General features: G+C 50.0%; 1 protein-coding gene across 16 annotated transcripts in view; it reads left to right on the forward strand.

Annotated features, from left to right (window-relative positions):
* Positions 1 to 15153, forward strand: part of BCAS3 (BCAS3 microtubule associated cell migration factor) — a 703320-nt gene that overhangs the window by 678998 nt on the left and 9169 nt on the right. For 8 of the 16 annotated variants that reach the window (XM_054457118.2, XM_063655621.1, XM_054457116.2 and 5 more), the window contains 2 exons: positions 135 to 302; positions 11989 to 12054. In XM_054457118.2, coding sequence (XP_054313093.1) covers positions 135 to 302; positions 11989 to 12054 — 234 coding nt within the window. The remainder of the gene's footprint in view (positions 1 to 134; positions 303 to 11988; positions 12055 to 15153) is intronic. The other 8 variants (XM_054457124.2, XM_054457123.2, XM_054457120.2 and 5 more) reach the window with 1 other exon arrangement.

Here is a 15153-nt window from a genome sequence, read left to right on the forward strand (position 1 = left end):
TCGCGGCGTGCTTCCATCCTACAGGAAGGCTAAAATGGACCCTGGGTATGGACAGGAGCGGGTGGGAGGTAGACAAGAACGGCCTGCTCCCTGAAGGCGTGGACTTAACGTCAGATGTCCCGTGTGTGCCACAGGTACCTTTGACCGGAGCGTGACCCTGCTGGAGGTGTGCGGGAGCTGGCCTGAGGGCTTCGGGCTGCGGCACATGTCCTCCATGGAGCACACGGAGGAGGGCCTCCGGGAGCGACTTGCCGACGCCATGGCCGAGTCACCCAGCCGGGACGTCGTGGGATCCGGAACAGGTAAAGGTGTCATCAGACTTCTAGCCTGACTTGGTCAGGACCAGCACCTGTTGGTGCAGAGCTTCTTTGGAATCGTTTGTGGGCATATGTTTGTTTTTGCTGTTGGTTTCTTTAGTTAGCACTCCGGTGGCTGTCCATTGGAGGAGCTCTGGTGTTGGGAAACCCTGTGTAAAGGGGAGCTCCCAGTGGAACTGCCCCTCCCACGTGGAATACCACGTGCAGGATTGCCATGATCAATACCACTGTGCGAGTGGCTCCCAGAAGGACACTTTCCTCCTTTGGGGGTGTCCCCACGTCTTCCAGCAGTGCTCAGGCACTGAGTCCTCAGGCTGTACCTCTTCAGACACGCTGGAGACTTAGAGATTGGCAAGTCTCAGTAGGGCCTGCCAACCTGAGCGGAGTAAGCATGAAGCAGGCTGGGCTGGTTTCAGCCCCCACCAGCTTTTCCTCATGCTGCCTTTGGCCTTGCATTCTTGCCTCTGAGCGAGTCCAGCAACTAGGGTCTGGGTGGCTTCCTGCATCCCAGAGCAATCAGAAGACATCCTTAAATGACGAGTGAGCCGTGGCCCAGCCAAGCGCGCGTTCATGTGCATGCACACGCGCACACACACACACACACACACACAACATGCACTCAGGAAAGCCCCCAGTCATCCGTCTCCAGTACAGCTGTAATACAGCCTGCCTCTCCTTTCCAAAACCCTTCTTTGTTCTAGATATCTGTGCTGTTAGTGACTGCCCTAGCCCTGCTTTTGTGCTGACAGAGGCCGCCCCAGCAGGCCTCTTCCCAGCTTTCAGAGGGAACTTTCTATTGGGTGCAGCTGACTCTGGCTGGAGGCCTTTTCTCTCCAGCTTGCCTGAGTCCTCTCAAGACTCTGTCACTCTGCTGTGCACTGCTCCGTTCCCGCTCCACATGCCTCCCTGGAAAGAGAACCCCAGTAAGGAGAAACTTACAACCCTGGGGCAGGCGCTGATCAGGACCAGCAAGATTTAGAGTCAGAGCATTGAGGCAGGGCTTGAAATGTCTGACATCATCACAGAGTCCCACTTCCCCGTGGCTCCTCCAGATCTTTAGATGTTTAGGTTTAGAGTCAGGCGTTTCCCTCACCCATCCCCATGCCAGTACCTCTGTTCCTTCACTAAGACGTGTCATCTCCACAGCACTAGCTGTGTGGCCCGCCTATGGTGCTCCTGTAATAACTGGCAAATGAACAGGATGGAAACGATGGGTGCAAGGGAGGAAGAGGAGGAGCTTGGCTACATGGGTAGCATGTCATCATGCCATTGTTCTCCCAGCGGGACCCAAAGATGAGAAGCATTTACCAGGGCTTGACTTCACTTCCCCTGGAAGGGGGCCTAAGTGAGGAATGTGGCTTACGGCACAGCCTTTTGCCTGCATCTCTGGGGTCCCTAGCCAGCCTCGGCTCGCATAAACCAGAGCCTGGTGCCACTGGACTCACTCCCCGGCAGCCTCCCTCTTCCGAGGCCTGGAGGAGCTCCTGGGTGGCTCTTTTCTCCAACCACCTCAGGAGCCCCTTGGAGCATCTCACTGTCATCCGGCAAGAGGATTTGAAGGTGCATTGAGTTACAGCTGTGGAACTTCAGCCTGGCATAGTAACCTGCACAGCCCTGGCAGCGATGCATCTGCCAGACAGCTGAGGGATTCAGGAGAGGCTTTGTGGCCTTAAGCAGGTTCATGAAATTAAAAAGAATAAAAAAAGAGAAAGAAAGAAAGGTAGAGGAAATTAAAACTGCATGACCCACAGGTCAGAAAATAGGAGACTCCCTTTTTTTTTTAGCAGAGGGATTTCATTGTCCTCCCCAAACTGTCACCAAAAGGAATTCAGTTGGTTTTCTCTGACCATATTCGATGTATATTTTATTTTTAAGAAAAAACTTTTTCCTTTTTTCTTTTTTTTTTTTTTTTAAGGTGGAGTCTTGCTCTATCACCCAGGCTGAGTGCTATGGCACAATCTTGGCTCACTACAACCTCCACCTCCCGGGTTCAAGCAATTCTCCTGCCTCAGCCTCCTGAGTAGCTGTGATTACAGGCACCCGCTACCATGCCCAGCTAATTTTTGCATTTTTGATAGAGATGGGGTTTCACCATGTTGGCCAGGCTGGTCTTGAACTCCTGACCTCATGATCTGCCTGCCTTGGCCTCCCAGAGAGCTGGGATTATAGGCGTGAGCCACCATGCCCAGCCTAAAACTACCCCCATTTTAAAGGCCAGTAAGCAAAGCAGATATTATGGAAGTTACCCAGTTTCCATGGTTGAGAATCACTTTTCACATTTTCCAACCAGAGGTAAAGCATCAGCCTGGTAGTGCAGCCCACGACTTTGAAAGGGCACCCTGGTACACCCATGCCCGGGTCAGCATACTACCCGGAGGTAGTCGGGGAAATACAGTGCAACGTGGGTGAGAATTTCCAGCAAGCCACTCTTTGCCCATAGCAACCTCTCAGTCCCCCTCTTTCTTCCCACAACTCTACTTCTCTAGGTGGCTATAGGACAAACGAGGTATCAGCAAGTCTTTGCCTCTGATAGGTCCTCTGATGCACCAGAGCTAAGTCAGTTCCCTTAATGCTTTCAGCAGGCACCACATGTGACACAGCAATTGGGACCGATGGCCTCTTTATCAAAGTATGAATGAAGCACAGAGACCAACTGAAAACTTGCTCTCATGATCCCTGACACAGAAGCCTATTCTATAGCACGCCTTACTGTTACATAGGTGTAGTCAGCCTTGATTTGTGGATTTCTGTAATGTAAAAACTCCTATTATGGCCAATTTCAACCTGTCACACGGTGTCAGCCAGCTAACAGAGGTTCTGGAGATGTAACAGTCTGTGCACTCCAGCACCTGGCTGGTAAGCTGTACCCTAGGGCAGGTCAGCTCCCCTTAAAGTAAAGCAAAACCTTTTCAAACCTCACTATTCAGAGTGGTCTGGGGGTTGAAGGATAGCTTTGGTCAAAGGATACACAGTTTCAGTTAGATGAGAAGAGTAAGTTCAAGAGATGTATTGTCCAGCATGGTGACTCTAGTTAATAACAATGTATTCTTGAAAATCACTCAGAGAGTAGATTTGAAGTGTTCTCGACACAAAAAATGTTAAGTTTGTGAGGTAATGCATGTTAGTTAGCTCGATTTAGCCATTCCAAATGTATACATACTTCAAAACACCATGTTGTACCTGATAAATATTTATAATTTTTATTTGGCAATTCAAAAATAATTTTTTTTAAAAAAAGTGTGGTCTTCAGACCCACAACAGCATCCGTAGCCAGGCGCTGGTGAGAAATGCAGAGCCTCAGGCCATGCCCAGCCCTGCTCAGCCGAGGTCTGCATTTCAGCAGGATCCCTGTGCATGCTGAAGTTTGAGAAGGTCAGTTTTAAATTATGGTTAACTTATAAGACAGCGTCCGTGATGGATGCTGACCAAATAGTTGAATTCAATCACCTATGTGATTTGCAAGTCCAGTTCTAAGATAACTGGCTGAATTGCATTTTTGCTAATATCCTTCTGCCCCTTGCCCCTGTCACCCTTCCATCCTTCCATTCGGCAAACTCCAATTTGAGCTCAATCCAACTCTGCTCTTACACCTGGGTTCCTGAAGAAAGAGCACATATTATTCCAATTGCTGCCTCTACAGATCCGTGGTCTCTACTCTCCACTGGAGCCTGCTCTGTGTTTTCCTCGTAGCCCCGCCCCATTCTCAGTTTGCACCCATCTTTTGCAGCAGAAGCCAGTGCCTAGCGCAGTGTCTGCGACAGAGACGCAGAGACGATGAATTCTTACTCAGCCTCTGGCTACTTCTCAGTCCTTTTCTTCTGTCGTCCTTAGGCGTATTTCTCAAGGCCTTGTCTTGGCCCTGGTCTCTTCTCTCTCAGTACCTGGCAATCTCTGCTTCCATGTCTCCAATTACCATCCATAAACTGATGATTTCCAAATAATTTCCAAGTTGGCTTTCTCTCCTGATCTCCAGAACCATCTATTCAGCTACCTACTGACATATCCACATGTCTACGAACTGAATTCCTCTCTTCGGGCCCTTTCCTTCTCTCGAGTTTCCCCATCCCGGTGTCCAAAGCCCTTTGAGACCAGCCACTGCCCTCACTCCAGACTCATCTCTTGCTGCCCTGGGCCAGCTCCAGCCAAGCTAAACTCCCAGAGGGTCCCTGAGCACACACAGTCTCTTGCCCGCCAGGCTTCTGTGCATACTTTTCCTTTTGCCTGGAATGCTGTCTCTGAAAGCCCCCTCCTCTCTCTGTTACCCCCCTCAAAATAACTTGACTAATTCCTGCTTAGCAGACATTCCTTTCAATATTGCCTTTTCTAGAAAAATAGAATTTTTAAAGTAAACAAAACATTGACTTATTCCCACTGTTTTGTGTCTAGGTAAAGATATAACTTAATACCAGTAAAAAAGCTTTTTAAATAAACACCTGTGTACATATTAAGTACATTTTCTCTTTTGACTTTAACTCTTTCAATAACTGTAGCTGCACCTTGTCTTTCTTTTTAGTGTTCTCACACATCCGATATCAAAAGCCCAGGCCTTATGCATGGGTCCAGATTCGTGTGTAAAGTATTCCTTTTTTTTTTTTTTTTTTTCTGAGACGGAGTTTCGCTGTGTTGTCCAGGCTGGAGTGCAGTGGCGTGATCTTGGCTCACTGTAACCTCCGCCTCATGGGTTCAAGCCATTCTTATGCCTCAGCCTCTTCTCCTCAGGCCCTTTCCTGAGTGGCTAGGACTATAGGCATGTGCCACCACGCCCAGCTAATTTTTGTATTTTTAGTAGAGACAAGGTTTCACGATGTTGGCCAGCTGGTCTCGAACTCCTGGCCTCAAGTGATCTGCCCGTCTCAGCCTCCCAAAGTGCTGGGATTACAGGCATGAACCATGGTGCCCCGCCCCTGTTTAAAGTATTCTTGATGCATCTCTGTTGCAGGAAGTATCTGTTTGCTGCTGTTAACTTCTTTTTTTTTTTTTTTTTTTTTTTTTTGCTCTGTCACCCAGACTGGAGTGCAGTGGCGCGATCTCGGCTCACTGCAACCTCCACCTCATGGGTTCAAGCGAATCACATGCCTCAGCCTCCTCTCCTGGGGCCCTTTCGTGAGTGACTAGGACTACAGGCGTGTGCCACCACGCCCAGCTAATTTTTGTATTTTTAGTAGAGACGGAGTTACACCATGTTAGCCAGGCTGGTCTCAAACTCCTAGCCTCAAGTGATCTGCCCACCTCAGCCTCCCAAAGTGCTGGGATTACAGGCATGAACCACTGTTCCTGGCCCCCATTTAAAGTATTCTTGATGCATCTCTGTTGCAGGAGTTATCTGAGTATGTTTGCTGCTGTTAACTTCTTTTTTTTTTCTCTGTCACCCAGGCTGGAGTGCAGTGGCACGATCTTGGCTCACTGCAACCTCTGCCTCCAGGGTTCAAGCAATTCTCATGCCTCGGCCTCCCAGGTGGCTAGGACTACAGGCATATGCCACCACGCTCAGCTAATTTTTGTATTTTTAGTAGAGACAGGGTTTCACCATGTTGGCCAGGCTGGTCTCAAACTCCTGACCTCAAGTGATCTGCCTGCTTCAGCTTCCCAAAGTGTTGGGATTATAGGCATGAGCCACTGCGCCCGGCCTGCTCTTGACTCTTAAGTGCTCACAGAGTCAGCTCTCAGGGTCCAGGAGACTGTTCCCCGTGACTGTTCCTTCCTGCGGCCCCGGGCTCACTGATTCTTCTTTACAGTGACAGCTTTAAAGATAGGAAAAGGCTTCATCTTTTCCTGTCTGCCGTCTCTTTAACAGTCTCTGCTCTAGTCAGAAGTAGTTATTCTTGGGGATCACATAGTGGGCTCAGTCTTTGCCTCTTACCTTCTGTCATATACACATTTTACTTCCTGACCTAGTTCACCCACATCTATAACCCTTCACAAAACAATATTACAGCCAGTGCATTCTAGTCCTTCCTTTTCTTCTGTTATTCTAAGAATTATCTTGTACTTTCTATTTTATTTCATTTTTCAAAAAATGCACTCATGACCCACTAAAGTGATTTCACAATACATTGGTGAATGGCAATCTGCGCTTTGAAAGTCAACACTCTAGCTTATTCACCTAAATCCTCTGAGTTTTCCCATTTATGTATTAATTACTCTGCAGAAAATGCTTTAAGATTATGTTCAACTAAAGCGCTTCCAAAGATTTCTGTCAGAAGCTACTTTTATATACTGAAAGGGCTGTGCCTTTCTTTTTCTCTTGTTAACATAAAAAGCACACTTTGAACATTAGGCAGTTTTTAAGTGATCACGGGATGGTTTCAGCAAGTTAATAACAAATATTTGTTGATTGCTGTGTTTTGCAAAAGATGACCTAAAAGCACTATTTGTGTGTGTGTGTGTGTGCACACATGCATGTGTCTTTCATTTTAAGACCATACAAAGTAAGCTCTCAACAAATGTGAGCTGTTTTTACTGGAGTTGATCAGATATGTACAAAATAACTAATCCAAATATCTCAGTGTATTGGACCCCTCTCCTGCCTCTAGAATCAGCTCTTCCAAAGGGCCTTGGAACTCCTGCCTGGGTCAGTACGGAGGGCTGGGAACTTTTTCATTCTAAGGCTACATTTCCAATAGGGGTCATATTAGCCCCGTCCCATCCCAGGGTGCCACATGATCAGATGACAATAATTGTAGGCACCAGTGCCATGCGTTAATTATCTTTTTTTTTTTTTTTTTGAGATGGAGTCTCACTCTGTCACCCAGACTAGAGTGCAATGGCACAATCTCAGCTCACTGCAGCCTCCACCTCCCATGTTCCAGCGATTCTCCTGCCTCAGCCTCCTGAGTAGCGTGGATTACAGGCATGCACCACCGTGCCCAGCTAATTTTTGAATTTTTAGTAGAGACGGGGTTTCACCATGTTGGCCAGGCTGATCTCAAACTCCTGACCTCAGGTGATCCACCCACCTTGGCCTCCCAAAGTGCTGGGATTACATGCATGAGCCACCACACCGTGCCAATTATCTTATATTTTAGCCATCCCTACTCTCTGGTAGTCTCATTTTAAAAGCAGATAATTAATTTATCAGTATTTGCTATAGAAAGTAGTTGACCACATTGGACTTTGCAGACATTTCAGAAGATGTGGTGGTGGTTAGAATTTTCTGCATCCCACATATTTTTAAAATCTGCAATTTAGAGAGAACTTTACCCACTCCAGCCCTAGGGGTAGATAGATGCATCCTACTGGCCCAACTCATTGCAAGGCCATGGAAAAAGGAACTGACAGTGTTGCCCCAGGAAGCTGGAGAAGTGACACTTACATGTGTTATGTGGGCCTCTCAAGTCCCTTTCCCAAACCTGAGATTCTCTGATTCTAAGTGAAAGGTGAGCCTCCTTTATGGGTCCTGGGTTAGCCACACTGTTCCTGTCCTAAGCAAACCTGGAGGTCGTGTGAGCTGAAGATGCTGCCTTCACAGGGCCATCGTGGCTCATAGCCCCGTAGGTCACATTCCCTGCCTCCCTACCACACACAACCACCAAGCTGCTTTGATCTTTCCAGAGAATCTTCTCTCCTCTTCCTACAGCCACTCTATCAGGCAAACTGGTATTTACCCCAGATACCCGGGAAGGGTTAGTCTTTTGGCCTCCTGAAAGTAGGAATCGCTCTCCTCTCCAGGATCCCCAGTGTGGCCGCCCATGAGACCCAGTCTTGTCTTTAATTTTTTCCTCCAAGCCTCACCTCTCCAACTTCCTGGGTCCCCTCTCAAGATGCGCAAGGGTGATTCATCTGTGCAAGCCATAGCTTCTGGCTTGGTCTGGCTCTCTTGCCAAAGTCTTTAGGCTTCTCTGGGTAATATCCCTGATTGCCCACTGCTCCTAAAATTGCACCTGTCTCTGCAACAGCGAGTTCCTCAGCAAACGCTATCACCCAAGCAACTTAGCCAGAACCTAGGGCTTTTCCTCTGCCTTATCTAATTGGGCCCTGGAGTTTTCCTCCTTCTACAGCATCTACAAAAGTTCTCTCAGTGTCTTCTCTTAATGACCTCATCAGTGGCCCAACGTGTTCTTTCTGTGGTTGGGGCAGGCAGGCTGTCTATCGGTATCTGCCAGTTTCTTCCCCAATAGGCTGGAGAAAAATAAGAGAGACAAGTTTCCTACCCTCAAAGAGATTAAAGCCCCGGAGGAGGCCACAGTACTGAACGGTGGGTCTGTTTCTCTCTGACTTCTACCCCCAGCTTCCCACTGGGCCTCCCTAGCTGAGCTGGACCAAGTAGAACTCAGGAGTGCTCCCCTGCCCACAGGGCATGGTCTTTCTAGGATGCAGAGGCAAAGCTGGAACTCCCCAGTGCCTAATGCCCTGATTGCTGAGGGTGAGAGAAGAAAGTGTCCCCAGAGGCACAGGGCCACCAGATAGAGGGCCCAGTCCCACCAGCAGGTCACAAGTGTCCCTACCCGGGACAAGAGGGAGCAGCTGCGCCAGTGAGACTGTGGGACAGCCGGTGGCCTCGGCAGGGGTGGTGTTGTTGGTGTTGCTATTTGTGTCTCGGTTCAGTGTCGGATTGCCTATTCCTAGCTATTTTCCACTGGCAGGAGAGGCCAAATCTGAGAGTCCTTTCAGTTCCCAGCACCAAGCTCCCGCTATTGGGAAGAATGTGGTGTTTTTTTCCCCTTTTCGATGGGATTTGAAGCCCTCATCAAGAAATGGGGTAAACCTGTGACCCTGGGCGAGTGCCTTTCCCTCTCTGGGCCAGCTGCTTCCTCTGTGACGCAGTGTGGGGAGGAGGAGCTAGTAAATGTAGTAATCACTGGCCTCCTATAACTCTGATGTCCTGGCCGCTGCAGGGAGCACTCAGTCTCTCTCATTTACTCCTCTCCACAATAGCAGTGGCCACACCTCCCGTGGGACTTGTACGCCTCAGACTCTGCCTGCCACATAAATGTCCTCTAATTGTCAGAGCACTGCCAGGTAGACCTTCCCTCTCCAGTTTACAAATGAGGAAACGAAAGATTTGAAGTGAGAGTATAACTAAAAGTTGTGGGATTAAAATAAGAAATCTGGAAAGAGGTTCCAGTTATTAAGATCCTGCCGGTCTCCCATGGTCTGAAGCGTTGGAGTTTTATCAGTTATTCTCACCTTTTATTCAGAATAAGTAGGGATCCAGCAGAGGAAGGGGACTGTCACTAGCAGGGCCTGCCTTGACTGCCGTCGCACTTCCCTGCTCAGAAAGTGTCCAGGCCTGCACATTGCACCCAGGCTCCTTGCCATCACGTTTCTGTCTCTTACAGGCCTTCCCCACCTTCCCTTCCAGCCTGACCTCCCACCTCCCCTTCTGCAGTAACCTCTGCGTATTTCACCTCCTCCACCTTCTTGCCAATGTAGGATCCCAGCATCCCCAGCACACACCCTGTTACCTGGCCCTGGTGCATGTTGGTCACCCCTCAGGACACCACCGCCCTCCCATCCTGCCCAGTCGTCGTCTTAGGCCAAGCTCAAATCTCACCTCCTCTGTGTTGCTTTCCCTGACCATGAAGCCAAATGTGTGCAACTCTCTCTGTCTCTGAATTGCTGCACCACCTGCTTGCTGGATACTTGGCCGTGGGCAAAGAGTGTATGCTGCCTTTTCCATTAACTCGCTCACCAATTCCCTTCGTTTTGCCATTGGAAAAGGGCCGGCCCTGGCGGTCCTTTCCCTTCAGCCCCTCCCTCACCATACTCCCACAAGTGTCTTGAACCACTACTGGTTCTTTGAACCGAGTCTGAACCATCTTTGTTATCCCCAACCACCAGCCTTCTCCCTGCCCAGCAACCAGCACCGGAAGGAGAGCCAGGCTGAGCTTCAGTTAATGTTTGTTGAGTGACTGGATGGGTTTCTGTGGCCCCTGAGAGGTAAATGAAAGCCAGTCAAAGCAACGGGAATAGTTATTGATTAAAAGTCACACTTGTTAGTTTCTGGCCAGGTCTCAAATCTGATTCTGGGTAGATCATTTCCCCCACCCCACCTTTGTCACTAAGGCTACTGGAAGCCCCGCCAGGGGCAGAGCTGTAATGGGAGTTTGGGCTGAGACTCTCCTCTGCATATTTCTTAGTTGTCTAAAGTCACTTTTCAACTCTTTCACCAAGGCACAGTGATTCCTATCAACAAGGAGGAAGTGCCAGTGTGACCTCTGTGACCCTTCAGAGTCCCCTCTCCAGGTGCTGCCCCAACATGAAGCAGGAATTCCTGTGGAAAGGCACAGGCTTGGACCGAGGGGCTGGGGGAGGGCTGTTGGACCCCCCAGAGCACAGGCTCTCCTCTGGAAGCATTAATGTAGGTAAATGGTTAACAAAAGGGAGGATTTCTCCCTGTTCCTCCTCCTCTGCCGCAGTATTGACTTTTAACCACTGACCTTTCTGTGAGGTGTGAGATTCTGAACAAAGTTGAACGCAGTCATGGATGGTTAAATTCCCACCTTTCCCTTCTGCCCCTGCCTCTGCCCCTCTGCCTTCTCGAAACATGGCCCGAGATGTGGAGGCCACCCCCTGGATGTGGTGGCTGCTGAGAGAGGGAGACACACTTGCTCACAGAAAATGAAAGTTGGCAATGACCCTCTGACCCTTTAGGAATCCAGAATCTTGGCTCCTAGAAGCCATAGAGCACTGTACCAAGAAGGCCAAGCCAAGCCAATCCGATTGAACTGAACAGAGAAGTGAAGTTCCCTAGTAGAAGAAGGCATTTTGGAGCACCCATCCCGGAAACAGCTTTCCAGCCTTGGCCTTTTACTTATTTCTTCCTGTCTACTTCTCCTCCCTCGTCACCCCTGCCCCCAGGGACCTGCCGGCCCACTGCATAAGACATTTTTTAATTTGCTGGCAAAATCCCCCAGCACCAGGCTTCGCAGCTCTCCCCTGTTACCCACATATGTTTTATGGGGTGTAGCCCGCTAGCTTGCAGTTCCACCCCTCTGCACCCTTCATTGAGTTTTGGGAGAAGCGCCATCCAGTCGTGTCATTTGTTCAGGATGACTTTTCCATTCCGTGCCTGCTGCGTTCGTTTTCCTGGAATGTTCCCATCATCTCCCAGCTCCAGTTGGCCAGGGCCAGCATGCCATCTCCATGCTGTTGTGTGGGACTGTTTGGTGCTGACCCGAGGGGTGGGTTGGTGGAGTATGAGCGTGGGCTGGGTCCTTATAAGGCCTGGAGTTTCTCGGTTTCATGCGTTATCCATCCCCGACCACTGAGAGCTGAGTAGGATCCCGTGGTTAGTGCCCTTGAGCTGGTCTTTGTGACCTTTCTCTAAGCAGCCCAACCACACACTGCCATGCAGCTTTGAACTTCAGACCTGGTTTCTAAATCCATGGAAGCTGAGAGGAGGAAGAAAATCTGAGGGGTTACCCAGGATGCCGGCTTTCTCTCTACATCCTTCCCTACCCCAGCCCTGTGCAGCAGGCAGGAGTGTAGGAACTCAGGCAGCTGGACTGGGGAGGAGGGAGAGAGGGAAGGATGATACCAGTTTAGGCTAGTGAGAAATCTGTAAAACCCTAGATGTGCTGTGCCTGGGAACAGACCATGAACACCCCCGCAAAGCTCTCAGTGGTCAGGCCAGATTTGGGTAACGACTCACTTTGATCTCAGCTCTTCCTGCTCTCTTAAAGGTCCAGTTTGTGATCCTCTTTAAAGGAATATTTTATTTTCAATACAGACACAGCCCTTGACGTAGCAGTAAAAACCTTCCCCCCTGAGAGACACGTGGCTGTGAAGTGTTTTGGTATGTAACGTCCTATCTTTGCCTATGTGGAAGGGGTTGTCCCATTGCTTCTTTTGTCCCTCAAGAGGGTGCCCTCCTACGCCCTCGTGCCCCGGCCCAGGAGCACTCTAGGGAGGGCAGGGGTCAGCTCAGACGGGAGGTCCCTTCTGGAAGGGGACTGGTTTGGGATGGGGAGTGGTTGTCATCCTTCACCCAACAAGAGTTTCTTTGAGAACGCCACTCCCTGCCCCCCACTTTGAAGATGGAAGTCAAATTTTCGGACTCTGCTGTGCAGAGCAGGGAGGTCACTAGGCTCTAATGCATTTACCATTGACTGCCCCTCTTGTAGTGCGTCTATTAGTGAGTAATTTGATTTGTACCTATTCATTTGCAGTCCCTGCAGGAGCCTGGAGCTGGCCCCTAGTATAATTGGTGCTGTCTCTATTTTTACATCATTAGATTAGCCCCGACTCCTGGCCACTTGTTGTCTGCGCTTGTCTGTCCATTTATACAACCTAATGTAACACAAAATTCATTACTGATCACATTACTTTCAACTCTGAAGCCAGCCTTGTGATAAACATTTGGTTAACCCCTTCCTACCCAGGGGAGGGCTGACAGAACAAATGCATTTCCACCCGACAGGCAAATCGATATCTTAATACACCAAAGTGGAATTGCATTTCTAGATTTGTTATTCCTCCTGGAGGAGCAAATGGAAAGGCTCGCCTGAGCCAGCTGAATTGAATAATGAATAGATCCCCGGCACCAGCAGCCAGTCTGTGAGCACAGCACAGAGGCAGACCGGCATCAGTCAGGCCTTTTCTATCTGGACGGGCGGCGGCACCACCACAATTAGCTGAGACTGTGATCCTTTCCCAGCCACGGCGTGTGGGCTTGAGACACAGGCTGGGACCCCAAAGAGGGCAACAGAGGCCGTGTCCCAACACCATTCCTTTGGCTAGCTAGGTTTGGCCTAGAACACTCGACCAAGAACTGGGTTATTTAACTTCAAACCTTGTTCACTGATGTCAAGGCTACCAGACGCTAAATGCCACCGAGAAGTTAAATCTGTTACTAAACTCAGGTTTACCATTTGGAAACAAACCTAAAAAGCTCTTCCTCTTTAGAGCCAGGTCAGTGACATTGGGATTGGTTGGTTCACACCAACTTGCGTGTGTGTGCCTGTCCCCAGGGCCAGCATTCTTCAGCACGCAGATGCCATGTGTGCCTGTATGTGGTTCTGGTTCTCTGGTAGGGTTGCTGTGAGCAGCATGTGGGACTCTAACACGGGAGCTGGCCAGGAGTCTTAAAGGGACCTCAACCTCAGCACAGCATTATTAATCTAGAAAATTCTCTCCTATCCCCAGCCTGGTCATCCTCTCCCCAACCCCCATTGGTCTCTGGGTAGCAGCCACAGCCGCAATAAGTCATTAACTTTCAGGACAGCTTGTTTCAAAATGAAAAATACCCCCACTTATTAAGAAACTCTCATAAAGCCTGGGGCCGGGCGCAGTGGCTCACGCTTGTAATCCCAGGACTTTGAGAGGCTGAGGAGGGTGGATCACCTGAGGTCAGGAGTTTGAGACCAGCCCGGCCAACGTGGTGAAACCCCATCTCTACTAAAAATACAAAAATTAGCCAGACATGGTGGTGCATGCCTGTAATCCCAGCTACTCGGGAGGCTGAGGCAGGAGAATCAGTTTTTGTTTTTTGGCTTTTTTTTTTTTTTCTTTTTTTGAGACAGAGTTTCACTCTTGTTGCCCAGGCTGGAGTGCAATGGCGTGACCTCAGCTCACTGCAGTGTCCACCTCCCGGGTTCAAGGGATTCTCCTGCCTCAGCCTCCCCCCGGTAGCTGGGATTACAGTCACCCGCCACCACACCCAGCTAATTTTTTGCATTTTTAGTAGAGACGGGGTTTCACCATGTTGGTCAGGCTGGTCTCGAACTCCTGACCTCAGGTGATCCACCCGCCTTGGCCTCCCAAACTGTTGAGATTACAGGCGTGAGCCACCGTGCCTGGCCAGGAGAATTGTTTGAACCCAGAAGGCAGAGGTTGCAGTGAGCTGAGATTGCACCACTGCACTCCAGCCTGGGTGAAAGAGCAAGACCCTGTCTCCAGAAAAAAAAAAAAGAAAGAAACTCTCATATAGCCTGTACCACAATGATAAGAAAAACTGGCATAGGGGAAGGAGAATGGAGCCGTTACCATGAAAGTCATAAATGCCATGAACTAAAAGAAGCCATGAACAGAAGATCCTCCAGTGGGAAGGGAAGCCGGGAAAAGCAGCCCTCCAGGGACCATTCTGCCTGGATTTGGATATGGGGAAGTCCTGGGCAGGAGGCCGAGGGGCAGAGGCACTGAAGCCTGAAACAGGGCACCCCCTCTCACAGAGGACTGCACCTTGGACCCTGCTGTCCCTTCAGCTGTCCAGAGCCCTTCCAGGCCAGAAGTGGCAAACAGTCCTGAGAGACATGGAGGTCCTGGAGATTCCTGGAGAGGGCCAGGCACCACTGTGGGCCTTGTCTATTAGACGGATTCCTCCACCATCTCTCATACCTCTCCTCCTTCGTGTACAGGGAGGGGGTGGGGAGAGGGGCGCCTCCTTGCAGCAGTCCCAGGGCCCCAAGGTGAGAAGTAAGAGGTGGGGAAGGGCCTCACCCTGCCCTGGGCTGTAGGGCCAGGCCAGGTACAGGGAGGTCCTTGTCCCAAAGACTCCAGAATCATAACCCTCAAGCACTTCCTACTGTGAGGAGCTACAAAGCAAGCCAGGGTCCCCTCAGCAGGGTATTATGGCACCCCCACATCCCAGCAGTGGAAGGACACTGGTGTGTCACTGAGGTGAGCCTGGGCACAGTGCTGTCTCCTCAGGGTCGGGGAGACCCTTTCAGAAGGAGTAGGGGCACTAACTCACCACCCCCACCCCTGACGAACCCCCAGCACACTGTCTTGCTCGACTGCAAGCCCGCAGCTTTGGCCTCAGCTGTTAATCCTCTCAGGTGGGTAAATGGAACACGGGGTGGGGGAGATCCGTGTATCGCATGCTGGCCCCAGCCCCATAAGCTCTAGGAAACAGATAAGAGCACAGGCCTTTGCCTTTGCGGAATAGGACGGACCA

This window comes from Pongo pygmaeus, chromosome 19 (assembly GCF_028885625.2).
Source record: "Pongo pygmaeus isolate AG05252 chromosome 19, NHGRI_mPonPyg2-v2.0_pri, whole genome shotgun sequence".
Lineage (NCBI taxonomy): Eukaryota > Metazoa > Chordata > Mammalia > Primates > Hominidae > Pongo > Pongo pygmaeus.